This window comes from Lonchura striata, chromosome 5 (genome assembly GCF_050655825.1).
Source record: "Lonchura striata isolate lonStrDom1 chromosome 5, ASM5065582v1, whole genome shotgun sequence".
Classification (NCBI taxonomy): Eukaryota; Metazoa; Chordata; class Aves; order Passeriformes; family Estrildidae; genus Lonchura; species Lonchura striata.
This window is the reverse complement of record NC_140707.1, coordinates 24793067-24810176: the sequence shown is the minus strand read 5'-3', so window position 1 is coordinate 24810176 and position 17110 is coordinate 24793067. Positions and strand designations below refer to the sequence as shown.

The window sequence follows — 17110 nt, the reverse complement described above, 5'->3', positions numbered from 1 at the left end:
CTTTCTTGCATATAAAACACACTACTAATAAATAACTGAAATAAATTAGAATTTTCCCTTAACCAGTGTTATATAGCATGAACTTCAGGATATTGTTCTTGTTGGAAATCACACACCATCTCCACTATCCTTTCTGAATCTGGGAATGTTTATGGCTGTGAGAGCTTTAGTCTCTCAAGAGAGAGTGGTGCAGCACAGTTTGCATTTTGATGCTGTTCTCACCTGGAGCCTCTTAGGCAGTGCTTGCAGCTGTGTCCAAAGAGAAACCTAAAACAAAAGTAGCTTATGTTGATCAGGGCATATAGATCAATTAAGACAGCTGTTAAATCCATTTCTTGGTGTGGCATACAGTCTCTGCAGATAGTTCTCCAAAAGTCTGGGTTTTTTAAGCAAGTATAGAACTAGTGAATGGTTAAGTCCTGCTGCATCATCTGCAGTGGGACATGCATAGTCTGTTTTGCTGCAGGAATTTATTAACTTCTGAAGTTTAACACCTTCTGTGGGATCACACTGCTCTGTGAAGGAACTCTGTAATCATAAGGTCTCACATCAAAGTTACCGTTTTCTTTTTTATCTGAAGCTGACAGTTTTTGGTCTCTACATACACTGGATAGTAACTGTAAATTATAATGAATTAATGCCTCTAAAACATATTTGCTTTGAGCATTCTCATGCTCTGAAAAAGGAGGAAAAAAGACAACCCCCCAATTGCAAGAAAGAAAAACCAAAGAACTCAACTGGGCAAATATGAATAAAGTCCTTTGATTTCTAAATATGTGATTGATCAGAGCTATTATTTAATATATACATGTAAGTCCTGTTTTCCTGTGTTCAGGTGGGCAGCTACTGCTGGGAATTGAGAAGAAACCACCTTTTTGGCCCATGTTGTTGGGAAGTGGAGACTCTTGAGCAGGAGAGAGTCTTCTTTATGTAACTTTTTCTTGCTCTTCCTTCTCCTCCTCCTCCTGTTTCTAGCTGGCTGTTCTACTTCAGTCTCCAGTTTTCAAAACAAGCTCAGGCTTCCTTGCTTGAGGTGCAGAAGGGAAAGGCCACGTTTCACACATTCAGGGAACAGCCTGCCAGAGGAAGGGAGGAAATTCTGCACAGAACTTGCTTAAAAGCACTGTAATAGCAAGCACATGCTTTGCTCTTTGGAGTTGTTGATACAAGTCTCTAAGGTCATGGTAATTTGGGAAATTCTAGGTAAACAACTGAAGTTATAATATTTAGGAGGTGTTGCGCTAGATTAAATAGCCTGGGTTTTGTCAAAACTTTTCTTTCTGATGCCATCTATGATTGTCTCTACAATAATTTTTAAAAAAATTTGATTTAGAATAACAAGGGGGAGAGGATTTCATCAATATAAAAAGACCAATTATTTAGGCAGGATTCACAAAATAACGTTTACCCTTTAGAAACAGATGTAGCCAAATTAAAACTTTGGTATAATTATTTTTCTTTTTAAAAATCCCTGTGTCAGCAGTATTTAATGCTATTAGTTTTTGTGTGTGATAGCAGGCTTAGTTTTATAAAAAATAAGTTTAAATTACTAATTTCAATTTAATATCATTACAAGAGCTTTCAAGCAGAGTATACTGTCTTCGGTTTTTTTGGAAAGTAAGGAGATCAATCTCTCCCTGCTAATCTGAAGTCTTGCAGGACTTAAATGATTTGGTAATACTTATACTATTACTAATACAAATATGGATGAGATTTGATTAAATTCAGCTAGCCTAGAGTTACAAAGATATTCCATATTGAATCAATTTGAATATTGAATATATTTGTAGAGAAATTGCCCAGAACCTCTAGTTTGCAGTGGAATTTCATGGAGTATTTTAGTGTGCAGAGATAATTGTCAGCATTTTATGTGCTGTGATAATTCCATCAATATTACTAACTTTTATCTGTAAGTCTCGTGACTTTGCAGCTAATATGTGTTCAAGTGCACACTTTAACCAAAAGATCCTAGCATGCATTATAATCAATTCTTAAATTAGCAATTTAATTGCTTAAAAGGTAAGATTCTTGTGTATGTTTTGTCTGAATAAATTTCTTTATTAAATGAGTTGGGAAAATTGACTTGCTGATGCACATCTCATTGAGAATTCCTTAAATTTGTTCAGAATAGGGATTTCTTCAATTTGTTTAGTATAGTATTTAATGGCAAATGAAATGTATCAATTAGAAGAAAAAGAAAAGCTGAAATTTCCCACAGTGAAAATCAGAAGCACTGGACTTTCAGCTTAATAGTTCTAGAAAGAGGCAGAAGAATTTCAGTAAAACCTGGAGTATGTTATGAGTTTACTGCCCTTACAACCCATTGTGGCAGTGTGAAAATTCACCCCAAATTCAAGAAGCAGTCAAGGAAAAGTTGTTTTTAAGTTAATTTTTTGGGGGGGAAAAGGTAAAAGAGCTGTCTGACTTTGATTTCTTCTTTTTTCTTCCAGGCTGTTCACACAGGTATGAGGGCATATATTTATAACAAGAATTCTGTCATTGGCTCTCAGGCAGAGCACACAGGGATGAGGACGTACTACTTCAGTGCTGACACCCAGGAGGATATGAATGCCTGGATCCGGGCTATGAACCAGGCTGCTCTCATGCAGACACGCTCCTCACTGAAGAGGCAAGTTCCACTCAGAAGCTTTAAAAAAAAAAATATATATATCTTGCATAAAAAAAACTTAAAATCTTATAAAAACGTAATCTCTTACATAAATCGCACCTGTGGTGGTATCTTACGCTGCTGTTTGTAGATTTGTATATAAAACTCATTCATATTTTAAAGAAAGAATTATTTTTAATTCTCTTTATTTTCAATTTAATTTCTCTTAATTATTTTAATTTATTCTGTTGCAAAATAGTTAACTGTTATTAAGAAAACCTGGTGTTCAGAATCTGTGTATGCATGCGAGTTGTGTGCCCACAATTAGTGACCTGGATCAATTTCTCTCTATATATAATATTTTGGGGAATTTCAGGTAAAAAGTTCCAGTTTCTGTGGGCAGATTCATACACCTGCCAGAGCCTTTGGGAGAGAGAAGTAGAGGAGAAAGAACAGAAGTTTTATGAGTTATTTCAAATGAGTGTGTAGAATTAGGATTGAAGGGGGAAAAGGATGCTAAAAATGGGTAAATCATAAGTATATAGAGTTAATGGATATCAACTAATTTATGCAGGTATGAACTGATAATGAACAAATGTGCTTCCAGATTTTTTTCATTTTCTGTAAATTGATGTAGTCTTCTTGCTGGTTTGGCTTTGAAATGTGATTCTTTCCCTGTTCCTCCGTGTGAAGGAGCACTGTTCTGTGAGACAGCCCTGCTGTAGCCACTGTGGGCTGTGAGGATTGAAATGTCATAGTGCAATTTCTCTGAGTATCTCACACTGCTTTCATCTGGCCAGTCAAATATAAGCAAAGGATCAGTGTCTCTTCCAGAGCTTTACATTCGGTATGATATTGCGTTAAGACTTTCTAGATTTAATTTAAATTTCAAGAAACAACCTGTTACCTCTTTCCTTATCTTCTTTGTAAGGACAGGAATAATTGATAGAAAATTTGGGGAAGTCTGGCACATTAGAAGTATCGATCCAATGTCCTTGCTCCTGAGTAGACTATTCTTTTCTAATTAGACTAAAGTGAAAACAATTTTATCATGGCACTTATTCAGAATTTACTTTCCATAAAGCCTTAAAGAAGCTGAACTTTGTTTCAGAGATGAGGTGCTACGCTGACATCAGTGAGAACCCATTATGTTGTGAGAGAAAAAAGTTGTTGAGAAGCTTATTTTTATAAGGAGGTGAAGAAAATTGCAAATGAAGTATGTAATATGTTAAAAGCAACGTGAAGCTTTCAGAACCCTCAGACATTTTATAGTGAGTTCAAACTGAGTATCAAGATTTATGATATTATTTAGGCAATAAGGTAAATAAGTAAACTAGTGTGTACTGCAGCATGGAGCAATTTTTCTTCAGGAATAGCTCCTCAATAGAAATTCCCTGGGCAATGGTACTGACTTAAATGTGGATATTACTCTGTCCTCTTGGCCAGAAGAGACTGGTCCCTGAGGTGTCTACAAAAATATGAAAGATATTTTTTTATATTTTGCCATGAGCAGCTGGCACCTTAGTTTTGGTTTTTTGGCTTTCAGTGTTTCCTAGGATAGGAAGATTTTTTTATTTGCAGCTTTTTTGTACATGATGTTTTGCTGAACACTTCTTTCGTACAATACTAGTATTTTCAGTCATTTTTACAGATAAGTAATTTCTGCTTTCTTGACAGCACAATAAAGGTAACTTTTGTCTAACTGGCATAGCAATTGAGTTTTGCTGAGCATATTTATTGTAAGTATCAAATTTATCACAGTCTGCAGACAGGGATTTTGTGGGTATCCTTTGTAAAAGAGCAACAAGACCACACCAACTTTTCACAATTAACCAGTATTCATTACTGACACGCATTTTCTTTTCAGGGAAACTGAAAAAGTGGATCAGCAAGCTGTTCCCCAAGTCAATCATGTGGATGCCTGCAAAGACTGTGTGAAGGCAGAGATTACAGACACAAAAGAAAGTTATCAGAAATCAGCTGAAATGCTTGGATACGATAAGCGTGAAGAGATAAGAAGAGAAAAGGAGGAGGAGGAGCATTACATCCACAGAAAAGAAACTCTGGAAACCAAAAAGGGAAAGGCTAAGCATGCATTAACAGAAGCTGATTCATTATTTCCAGACTTAAGGAATTCATCCTGGTCCCAAGTAGCTCAGCCTCAGCCAGCTGAGAAGAATGGAACGCTTCCTAGTTCATTGAGTATGAGTGCTGGGCTAGTGGAGCAGAATGGTACTGGCTCATATAAAAGAGGGTTTGTTCCCAGAACAAATCCAGATAAGCAGTTTCAAAGGAAAAGTAACATGGCTCAAGTGGAGCACTGGGTGAAAGTCCAGAAAGGAGATACAAAAAGGTTAGTAACAAGCCCATCTCTAACTAGATGGGCAAGCGGCATTTTCTTAAATTAAAGTGTGTGATACCTTCAGTGCAAATCAAAAAATATTTTATGGAGACAACATGTAAGAAGACTTACTTTTTCCTTCAGTGCAGAATGTATTTTTCTGGTATTTATCTCCTGGAAAAGCCAGTATGGGATTGGCTAATCAAATCTCTTTAATGTTGTCACAGTATTGCAAGCAGAATAAGTGAGATTAGCATGCTATTTTATTTTCCTTCTTTTAATCACTATGGATGCTTAAAACTTCTTAAAATTTACTTAAATTTTGAACAGATAGAAAGTGAAGTGCAACCTTCTGTTATCTCTTATTAGTAAACAATTACACAATATAACTTACAGCTAATTGTTTGTTTTCCACTTCAAAAAGTAAAGAATGCTTATTACTTTCCTTCTCTTTTCTGTTCCTGTTCCAAACATCCATTCACTCCTCTATATCAGATCACTGCACTCAGAGTCCCAGTGGGTGTATTACATATTGAAAGGTTTCCATATATTCATTTAGTTAATGAAGACATCCTAGGATGGTCTTTTTTCCATTTTCAGTCTCTGAAAATTACATGAATAGTACCAATAGGTGAAATGCACTGGAATGCTTTTGTCGTTTGAAAATCTCATAAGTGTTTTGCTTTCATAGTCAGATTAAGTGCCAGTTGGACAAATGAAGTGATGAACATGTGTGTCTGTTCAGAATGTCACCTTGGGTCAAGTGGTAGGAAGAACATTTGGGTTTGATGCTACTTGTGAGGATTTTTCAAAGATGCTTGTTCTACTGAATTAAGTGTTTTATAAATCTGCTCAAATCTAATTATAGCATAAACAAACAAGAGAGCTTGGCATGTGGTTTTTAGGAGAGAAAAAACATTTTGGGAATTAAAAAAATTCTTTTTTAAGCTAACATTTGTCAATTCAGAGCCAGTAAGAAGCTTCAGGCTTCCTAATTTTGTGTGGAAGTCCATTCTTCTATTCTTTTATTTTTGAAATTACCCTTGAAGAAATCTTCTTACTTTTTTACATTATGTCATATTCTTTTAGACTGCTAGAGTCACTTAACTTCCATCTTTTTTGCTTGGATATTAATCAGGACTTCTCAAAAGAATATGAGTTTAATGAAAAAAAGTAGTTGGCAAGTTAGTTCTTATTACACACATTGATTTGTCTGAAATAATACAGAAACTGATTGAACTAATGAGCTAATGCTTAAAAAGCTTCTATTGATGTTTTTTACATCACAAGTCCTGGAAGTGACAGGCTTGACTAATAGCTAAATAAGTGTGGTTTTCTTCCAAATTACTCTTTTCAGTAAATTAACTTTAGGGGTGTGTATCAGGTGCAGTGTTAAGATAGTGTTATTGCAGGTGCCAGGCTTTGTTCTAGAAGAAACCAGCTACCTCAGCTGGAGCTGCTGTGTATTTCACTGCTAAGTAAAAATAAAGATAGATATATGTATGTCTGTGTGTATCTATTTCTAGATATAGCTCTATATCTGCATATACATACCTCTAGAAATGTCTATTTTGGCTCAGTTGACCTTGTTTTCTTTGCCTTTTCCTGACAAATGCCATTATATTCTCTGCATTCAGAATAAATTGCATGTTACCTTCCCAAAGATTAAGAGTCATCTTTCAAATGGCACCTGCTGAGGGTGCTTCAGTGTTGTTAAATGATGGATAGAAGCGGAGTGTTAGTTGTCAAATATCTTCCTGATTGCATGGTGTAGAAATTTAAGCTAGAGATGATAATTTGATTGACATTCCATTTTGATTTCAGTAAATAGTAGTAGACGACTTAATTTTTTAAAGCTCCACATTGATTGTTATTCCAGCTGGAATCTTACAAACAGAAAACCTCTGAGGATTCAGAGGGCTGGGTAGTTCTTGAACACAGAATGAATACAGTTTTTATTTGTTTCCTGGCTCACGTGTGTACAGATGCAGTACTTGCCAGCAAGTTGCTTATGACAAGAAAGAACTCTTTCAGCTAAAGGGTTTACACAAATACTGAGATTGTCCATATGACTGCTTGTAGGCATGGCACCTTTTATATAGATCTTCTGACCTTTCAAATAGATGTTTTACTTCCCTTTTTAATGAAGCAGTCCATTTGCTGAGTGGTAAATGTTAGTTAGCTGTCACTTTGGAGACCCACCTCTCTCAGTGGCCTCTCAGCTGCACTCCAGTGGCATCCAGTGTAGGCATCTGATCCCACTCTATTCTCAGCAGATGGGAATACCTGCTTTGGTAAATTTTATGCCAGCCTTTCAGAGAGATGCCAAGAACTGGAAGAAAGTTTGAAAGGAGGCTTTCAGGAGGCTTTGGGTTTTAAGTAGTTAAAGGTCAATGTCAGAACTATCAAACGTCAGCTGTTCAGAAATTGTTAGGTTTTGATCTGGTTCTGGTGCCTACTAAGTATAAATTTAGTGCATAATTATGAAGAATTTGCTATTTCTAACAGTTTACTTGCGTTTTAGAAATACATAAATCCAGTTAAGCTTAATATTTCCCCCCTACATGCAGTGATGTTGAGATACTTCCTTCCTTGCAAAGAATGTTAAAGCCTTTCTTGTTATGCAGAACTTTCTGTTCCTTCCTGATTTGCTTAAGAAGAAACATTACTTGTCTTTGTTAGCCTCTGTGCATTCCCATGAATGGGCACAGTGTTTCTAATAATAGTACTTGTTGTCTTTTGGACATCTATCTTCCCTTTTTACAATATCTTCTGTGTGGTTGCTTCCCATTAAAGACCCTGAAGGTTTTCATGGCCAGCAGACATGTAATATGACATCAGGCCATTTACGCACTCTTTAATGTCTGCTTTCCTTTTAAAATTCTCTACACCTCATCCTTCAAATGAGGGAGGTTCTCAAGAACAGCTGCTTTTGCTCACTTTTGCTGATAACCTCCAAGAAAGCAATAGTCCATTGTGGACTAATTTGAGCCATTTGGGACATTATTCTTTACCTAGAAGTTGGTGTGTTGTCTCAGAGCCCATTTTTATATGATGTAAATTATCTCTAAGCATCTCAAAGCTTGTGTGGTAGAGATGCCATAAGCTCAGAGCCTGTCATCTCAGCTTGAGGTTTCTCCTAATTCAGATACTGAGAAAACACAATGTGCCTCTATGTAGGCAGTTGCCTCCAAAGTTCAGCTCTGAATATGACTTTCCCTGTGCAATGTTATCCACATTCAACTTTGTTTTCTTTTTATAGCAGGCTGAAATATTGCATGAAACTGGCTCATATCAGCTGTTCCACGTACTGCTTTCAAAATAACCGCTTTTAGTGCTTCCCAGAAAAATTCATCCTTTTCTAGGAGGAAGGCATGACTCCCCTTGCCCCCAACAAAACTCATGTTGTCTTTGTTTTCAGGTTGGTTTTGCTCCTAAAGCTGCCAGCCCTGCTGGCTTCGCTGATTGCCACCAATTCCATCTGATCTCAATATTCTGCCTTTTAATGTCCAGTCAGAAAGTAATCACATGCAGGTGGTTTGCAATATCTGATAGTTTGCTGACACCTTCAAGAGATCTCCACTAAATTGGGCTATAGGAGTGGTCAAGTCACCCTTCCCTGTTTTTCCAATGAGAAATCACCAAAGAAATCTGTCTTAGCTTCACACCTGCATCAGATGTCTTTTTGAAGCATTATCCCCTCCAAGCATTCTTGGTTCTTATTGCTATCTACATGAAATACATTTCTACCCTGTTTTCTTGTGGAAAAAAATTGAAATTGCCAGCAAAGTACATTCAAAGTGCACATAATGCAATGAATTAGAGAATTAAAAGAGGTTCCATGACCACTGTATGCTGATCATTGAGTTGCCTGTATTCATATTACCTGCCTGCTTTAACCTTCACTCTGAAATTGGAGGTAACATCAAGATTTTGTGATATGAGGGGGCAGAGCCTTTACAGATTTGTAATCCACCAGGCAGTGCAGGGCAGTTATTGTGCTTGCTGGCATGAGGAATTATGTATCCTCTTCAGAGTACCTATATTTCAAGGCAGTCCAACAGTGTCAAATTCTGCAAGTAAAAAGGGATGGTGGCAACTACTGAGTAGCAGTTGCTGGTAGCAATTCTTTCCTCCTTGCTTCAGTTATTCTTGGATGCTGAACAAAGATGTTTTTTTCCATCCTGGCCTTTCTTTCATGTGGAATTCCTGCATTTTCCAAACCATGAGGTCTCCCTCTTATGCAGAGTGAAACTTACTGAGTGAAGTGATGAAAACATCTCAGCTTCTTTGTTTGTGTGGTTTTGTGCTGGGTTGGTTTTTTAATTTTGGAAGCTTTTTTGTGTTGATGCTTTGTAGCAAGCCTAGCAGAATGCTTTTCACTTTGGAGGTTCTGAATCAATGGGTAAATTACTCCAAGTACAAAACCCCCAGATATTTGACTGAAGAATCAGAAATTAGACAGGCAGGCTCTTACACATGAGGCTATGGAAAGATTTTGTCTTCAAAGGAGGAGAGAGGGAGCTAACTAGGCTTTGTCAAAACTTTTGCCAGTTCTATTTTAACACTACCTACTAAAATATCTAGTTTGTACAGTGTTTTATGGGTCCAATACTAAAGCCAGGATGTAATGCTCTTTTATATTCTAATTTGTCAATGACTTTTGTTGTAAAAAGTCTCACGTTGCTCAAATCAGTAGAACCAGTAGCATTAGGTGGAAATAAGTTGTACAGACCTGTGGACTTCAAGCAGTTTCTTTTAATTTTCTTTGGTTTTGCTTCATTCACATGAACAAAAACTATCTGAGATATTCTGGATTGATGAGATTTCTTCTTGCTTTTAAAGATACTTACATTGAACATGCGTTTCTTTTCGTGAACTGCACCACCTAGTGGTGAGCACACTTCCTGCGAAAGGAATATTTTAATTTACAGAGTCATTCGGTAAACATGACAATAATTCCTTTCTTCATGTTCTTGACTTTCTTTTTAGTTTAAGTACATCATGCTGCTGTTCCTTAAGTTTGTTGGTAGTGGTTCATCCTAGGTTAAACACTAAATTAATATCTTGTATTCCTGCAGTGTAGTGTTTGTGTGCAGGATAGATGTCATTAATATTGCTTTGTTAATATTTCTATGAATTCTGTTAAAATTTCTGTAGTTCTTCTGCTTATGTCATTAGAGGTGTTTTTTTATCAGTGATTCCCACTCATCAGTGTGTGCTAAAATCTACCCTTTTCTTTCCTTTTTTTTTTTTTTTTTTACAGCCTCACTTCTGATCAGACACTTACACGTCAGGGTCCCAATCCTCCTTTTCCTGAAAACTATCACACTTTGCCAAAGAATACCAGGCAGCCTTCAGGGAGCTCACCACCACCAAACCGCAACTTGCCGAGTGACTACAAATATGCACAGGATCGTGTCAGCCACTTGAAGATGTCCCAGGAGGAGAGGAAAGCAAATAAGGATGGAACTGTTTGGCAGCTGTACGAGTGGCAGCAGAGACAGCAGTTCAAGCATGGCAGCCCCACGGCCCCACTTTATGTAGGTTCCTCAGACTTCATTGATCGTGCCAAGTCGAAAAGTTCATTAGATGTTCCGCGATCAATATCTGTTCCGCCCTCTCCGTCTGATATTCCTCCACCTGGACCTCCAAAAACCTTTCTCCCACGGAGACCACATACTCCTGCAGAAAGGCTCACGGTTAAACCATCTGATGAGAGACAGGCTGTGGATGTTCCTCTGGCTGGATCCCCCAGGAAGATTCGGAATCGTGCTGTAAAGGTTGGTATCCCTTTAACTGATTACAAACTGTTCTACACGTGGTGTCACACATGAGGGATTTATTTAGTCGTGGTTCATTGCATCCTTCCTCATGTATGAAAGATGATGTAAGTTGTAAAAGCTAATACAAGGAATAATTTTCTCCTCAAGCTCTTGCCATTCTGGTCATATTTATTAACTTTTATTTGGTTTGGAAGGGAAAATTGGTGGCACATCACATAGGTTTGGAATATTTTAATAAAAAGCTGGAAGGCATATGCTTACATGTATAAAGTGTACAGACGGTAGTATTTTTATATAGAGAGTATGAAGGCAAGAATATAAAACTCAGCAGGATGGAATCTTCCTTGGATATTTATTTTTGCTTGTAGCTTTGTGTTTGCTGTGCCTGCTTTCTCTACATGTTTTGCTATTGTAGTTAGTCATACAGCTGATTCTGGTTTTAGTTCTGGTAAAAGCCATATTATTATTATTATTACAGTAAAAGATATTATTTTTCATGCATTTAATAGTTAGGTCCAATAGGTCCATTGGGCTAGCCAAATTCAAATAGTGTTGGTCTGAACCTTCAACTGTCTGAATAATTTCAGTATGGGTTTTTCTTTGTTGGGACTTTTGTACCCTCTTATCCAGAGGTGATAGAGGTTTCCCTATTTAGTACTCTAAATGCTCTCCTTGCCTAAGGAATTTGAAGAAATTTGTGTTGAATCAATAAAGGACTGACTTGTCTTGGTAGATCTGGAATAATTGGTATTGAAAGCCTCTGTATTCACTTAATTCTTTGACCTCAGCCACAGCCTCTGATAAGGGAAAGTATCTGCAAAGAGAGATACTTATAAATCCAGATACCAGTGTGGGTTTAGGACCATGACTTTATGCTGCAGCTTCATACACAGTTTAGATTTTTTTTCTAATGTGTATGTTGTGTAGCTGTTGGGTGTCTTTCAGCATTTATAGATTTATAATATTCTGTCAGAAGGTGAAATAGCCTAGTGATTTGCAGAACTGGAAATTAATATTTTTAACTCCTGATTATATTCTACCACACATTGGTTTCTCCACATGTAAGTTGAAGGAGCATGACATCCTTACAAAGGCATGTACAGCAGTCTTTTCCTTTCTTGTGCAATATAACTGCACAAATTTTATGCTCTTTTCATGGCATCTTGGCTTTACCAATATTGGGAAACACAATTCCTCATCATGAAAACTTTTCTGTGGAACTTCTGGGAAAGTCTGTAGAGAAAAATGCTCATTTTTTTTATATAAACACACAGCATTATTCTACATTTAAATGTGTCTGCATTATTCTATGATACTCCATGCTCCCTGTACTGCTCTATTAAATTCCATCCAATTGCACTTAAAAAAAAAACAAGGCAGGTGAGGCAAATTCAGTGAGAGGCAGGAATAAAAATAACTGAGACATTTAGCCTGCCTTGAAGAACCCATAGAACTCTGGCTTTGAGAGAAAGATGAAAGAATGAGTGTGCAGTAGGCTTTCATATTGTAAGCAGAAAGGGGCAGATCAAGGATGATTATTAAAAAACCCCTTGGTATTGATGGAAGCCATTGCCACAAGGTGTCAGTCATGTCAGTAGCTTCACATTGCCTGGCTAAAAGAGAGCATTCACGGTTGTTGCTATGTGCAGTCCAAGCCTGCTGTCAGAGGGCATCATCCAGCCAGGCTTTTTTCTGGGAGACACTGGGTGTTGGGGGAGAACTTCATGAAGTCTTTTTTTATTCGCTGAAAGCGACATTGCACATTCTGCTGAAGCATCTCATGCTGCCACAATCCACTGCTCTGCCCAGCATCACAGGTGCTGAATTAGCATCTGTTCATTCATAAGTTTTTACTCATCAAAGGATTGGTCTGCCCAGTGAGTGTTACCCTGATCTAAGCACGCCACGAACTCGAGTAGAAAATCTGTGGCAGTGGTGCAGACTGAATTTGCCACAGCTGGCACTTGACACAGTCCTTACCCTGTGGCTGTGGCTTCTTGCAGAGCTCCACTCACCTGGATCGCCGCTCCATGCCTGCCATGGGCTACATGACGCACACGGTGAGCGCGCCCAGCTTGCACGGCAAGTCGGTAAGTGCAGAGCACGGCCCCTCTGCTCTCCTCCCTCTAGTGCAGCCAAGTTTAAAAATCCATAGTCTTTAATGTTAACTCTATTAGTTAAAGCATAAATAACTCGAATGAGAGCTTAATCGTAACCCAGAAAAGCCTGTAGGACTTTTGCCTTTATCTGCAACATGAGCAGGGGTGAGCTTTCTGTTATTACAGGATTCAAGTTTTATTATGTTTATTTGACCAAATGTAGAGTTAATTAAATAATTGCTTAATCGTGTCAAGTAACTGCTTTCTGGGCACTGAGGTGAAAAATGTAATTATAGTTCCTCTCCCTGAAGACTGCTAATTTCCTCTTTACAATGTGTCTAAATACCTGCAGCCTGAAGAGTTAACATTGCTTCTCATTCGATTAAGGAGACATCAGGCTAAGTTGGCTAGTATAAGAAATTACACAATCGCTCAGTTACTGCAGCACTTGCCAACTAATTCCACCTATCAGGTCAGCTGCTGCGTGGCTCATCTGTGACATTTTGTGACTCTGCAAATGCTTCATTAGTGGCATGCTTGAGTCTGTGCTTCCTTGCCCATTCTTTGGTATTCCACAGTGCCCAGGTCGTTTGCGGGTTTTCTTTGCTTACTGTATTTGCTATAAAAGAGGAGCGTTTTTAAGTTACAGGTCGCCAGTGCATCTGTTTCAAAGTGTCTACTTCCTTTTTATACTGTGTATTTTTACTATTTCTGAAAATGCTGCATCTTCAGAAATGTGGGTTAAAATACTGTATAAGTTCATTCTGAAGCAAAACCATTTCTTTGTGCTGCTTTCATGGTGGGGCTGGCTCCCTGTGCCACGTGCTGCATCACCTGCAAATTGAAATGCATCAGCCAGTCTGTACATTCATATGAGCTTGTAACTGTGTCAGTTCTGCAGGTGAACATTGGTTCATAAAAGCTCAGGAGCCTCTTGGATCATCTGTGGTGCTCTTGATTGCACTGGTGTTACTAAACCTGTAAATGTGAAATCAAACAGAAATGTACTCACAGAGCTCTCTGGTTCTTATTATAGCCTCAAAAATGGAGCCACCTGGGAATAAAATCTGGTGACTCTTCTTGGAATTGATGAAGGTTTTGGCCCAAGACTAAAGTGATTTTTTTGAATTAAAGAAGTTTAATTTCCCAATTACCTCACCTACAGAACAATTGCACTAACATGGGTGGTAATAACAGGGATTTCCCCAAAAATGGGCAGACTTTCTAGTCAAGTCCTCAGCCAATCTTACAAGCTGATCTGACCAGAATTGTAAGTGAAAACCTCTAAAGAAATGCAAGTGTGATCTACTGATTTTATGGCATAAAGGGTTTTTCTTTTCTTTTTCTAACTACACATTCTCATTGGCTCAAAACTTGAGAAAAGGTATAGTTGTGTTTTTCTTTTATTCTGAAGTTAATTGCACCCAGGATATGAAATGCTGACAAAATAGCAGTTAAATTCTAGGAAGTTTTGGGCATTTTGGCTAATTACAAGTAGCGCATTTCAACAGTTAAACTTTATTTTGTATTGCAAATATCCCCTTTCAAGAGAGGAGAAAGAACTTTCTTATGACTTCTCTGCATGTTTTTCTTGGAGGGACTGTAATAAAGATGTTGCTAGATGAATATAACTATAAAACTAAGCTTAATATAACTACAAAACTAGCAATTACAGGTGAGGCAATGAAAAATAAGGGTCAACTTGAATGCTATTACTTAAAGGACAGAATGGATTGTCTAATCATATATAAATGAGATATTTTTCAGAATTTTATTCACAAAACTGATTTTATACTTTCCCTGAATGAAGGAATTAATATCTTAAAATGCATATAAATTGTGATTAAAAGTATCATAATGATATATTATGTCTTCTAGTTACATCTGACATCCAGTCACACCACTCTTACTTTTTCAGTGAAGGGCTAGTCAGTGGAAATTGATCTTGAAAAAATAATTTTTAAAAATGCATTGTTTCAGGTAGTTCTGGGTCATATTAGAGATTAAAACAAAAATCTAGATGCTTAGAGGGGGGGTAAGGAGGCAGTAATACTCTTGGGAGATACTCTTTCCCATTTTTTAACTTTAAATAGCAATATGCTGGTGGAGCAAATGTGCTTTTCTTTTATGTGCTCCTACTCTGTTTTTTTGTTCTCTCTTCCATCTGTTTTCTTGTATATAGCAAATCCAAATATTCTGAAATGGTTCCAAACATTCAAATATATTGCACTGTTTTTTTCCTATGTACTTACCTGAAGGCGGATGACACTTACATCCAGCTGAAAAAGGATCTGGAGTATTTGGATCTAAAGGTAAGATTTTAGATGAGTCTACTTCATTTTTTTACCTTTTTCAACCCAGTTGTCTTTTTTGTATTGCGTTTGTATCTGCAAATTTTAAAGTAACTTTCTAGTCTGAGATGGAAACTGCTTTTGTCTGTGCTTAGAATATTTAGTATCTTTTTAGTAGCAACTATACAATTAAGGTGAAAATTCTGAAAATGAGGTTTCTTTAGTTTGCGAGAATGACTTGTGTTGTTGGTAGTGAGATGGATGATATGTGGGTTTAGGGAAGTCAGATAAAAGAACAGAATGAAAATGTTTCTCTGCTGTGGCATTTGTACCAATATGAAGTCAACACCTCTAAGTTAAAATGCACGTTCTTTTAATGCAGCTTTTCCCCTTTAAATCTTCTTAAACTGACTTTTCCATGATTTGTATAATGTGCCATATATTCTTGTGAAAATGTGATTAATTAGCACTGTCATTGTTTTCATGTTATTACAGCTAAAAGACTTCAAATGCACCCATTCATCCAACCATCCATACAGAGAATCTGGTCAAGTAATGTTAGGAGGTATTTCTTTTTAAAAAAGAATTAAATATAATACTGAGTGTCCTATCACTTGTCTAAATGACTTCTGTCTGGTACACTTGATGGTTGGCAATTTGAAAGCAAATCTAAAGTTCTTAATATCAGGTTTGGAAAGGAAAAAAAAAAAAAACAGCAAAAGGATTGTTTCACTTAGCAAAGTAGTTTGCTTCTTTCTGTGGGATGTAGGATGTCTTGCCATATATAAATCACGTGGTTCCTGAAAATCAAGGTGAAGGGAAGTTTGACACCGTGTTGCCTGTCTGGTTTGCATGTACAGAGCTCACTGTGCCATGGGATGTTGCCTGTGAGCTGATTGCACCTATGAGGATGTGCATTTCAATCTTATCTGATGTTTGAATTTCTGAATATATAACCAAATATATAAATGGAAAATATTACTATAGAACCATATATGTATTTAGCGTGTAATATAGGTGATGTGTATGTAGTCTAAATGATCAAATATGTAAACTGTTGGAATCATGAATATAAAAAATTTAAAATTGGTTGGACACATTTCGTTTTAAGCCTTGTCCTTGGTTTGTTCACGGCTTTTCCAAATGTAACTGCAGCCAACTATCAGATTAATTTTATGACAAATTACAATTTAAAAAGTCCTACAAGGTGAGAAATTATTAATAATCACAGTCTTTTTTCCATTATAAAACACAGTAATTTTCACAGTTGAAGTGACCACAGGTGAAGCTTCTGAAAATGTGATATGCTTAGCAAAATTCTTAATGGGGGGTGTTCCTAACTTTTTGGTGGGTTCTGTCCAGATCAGTTTGTTGCAGTCTGGAACCCAAGGAGATATTTGGTCTCTTAGAGTTCCCCTTGTGCCTTCCTACTGCCTGTAGCACCTAACAAAAACAGCCAGAAATAAAAATGTACAGGGGCACCTGATACTTCTGTGCAAAGAAACTTAATGCCAGCTGGTTCCCTTTTGAAAATCTTGACACTCAAAACGTCAAATGTGTTTCCAAAGGAATATGTAAATTTTCAAAATGGGCATTTCTTAATAACCTTCTTTCAGTATTGGTCCAGAAATGTAGAGTTTCAGCTCAGGTTGCTGAGAGATTAAAGAGCCCATGTGAAACTCGAGAAGGTGTCCTTGTATTGGTTACGTTTGTGTTTTTCCACTAAATGTAGCAATGCTTTGATTTGTGATACAAGGAAAAAAGAAGAGTGCACTGCATGAAAGGAAGCAAATGACACAGATTTTAATAACAGCAAATTCCCAGGTCATGTATGCAATATCTTCCATTTAAGATGCTGGAAACTTTGATAGAAAGCCAATTAGTTCAAGTATTTCTTTTGACTACATTGGGCTTTGAATTAGACCCACCCTGATTAAACAACTTAAATTAGGACATTTTGGAATTGGAGTTACACTTTTTTCTTT

General features: G+C 37.1%; 1 protein-coding gene across 20 annotated transcripts in view; it reads left to right on the top strand.

Annotated features, from left to right (window-relative positions):
- The window catches only part of PLEKHA7 (pleckstrin homology domain containing A7), a 145204-nt gene that overhangs the window by 103575 nt on the left and 24519 nt on the right, over positions 1-17110 (top strand). For 12 of the 20 annotated variants that reach the window (XM_021525587.3, XM_085581433.1, XM_021525586.3 and 9 more), the window contains 6 exons: positions 2451-2629; positions 4476-4961; positions 10216-10732; positions 12739-12825; positions 13187-13306; positions 15093-15146. In XM_021525587.3, the coding sequence (XP_021381262.3) occupies positions 2451-2629; positions 4476-4961; positions 10216-10732; positions 12739-12825; positions 13187-13306; positions 15093-15146 (1443 nt within the window). The remainder of the gene's footprint in view (positions 1-2450; positions 2630-4475; positions 4962-10215; positions 10733-12738; positions 12826-13186; positions 13307-15092; positions 15147-17110) is intronic. The other 8 variants (XM_085581437.1, XM_085581434.1, XM_021525588.3 and 5 more) reach the window with 2 other exon arrangements.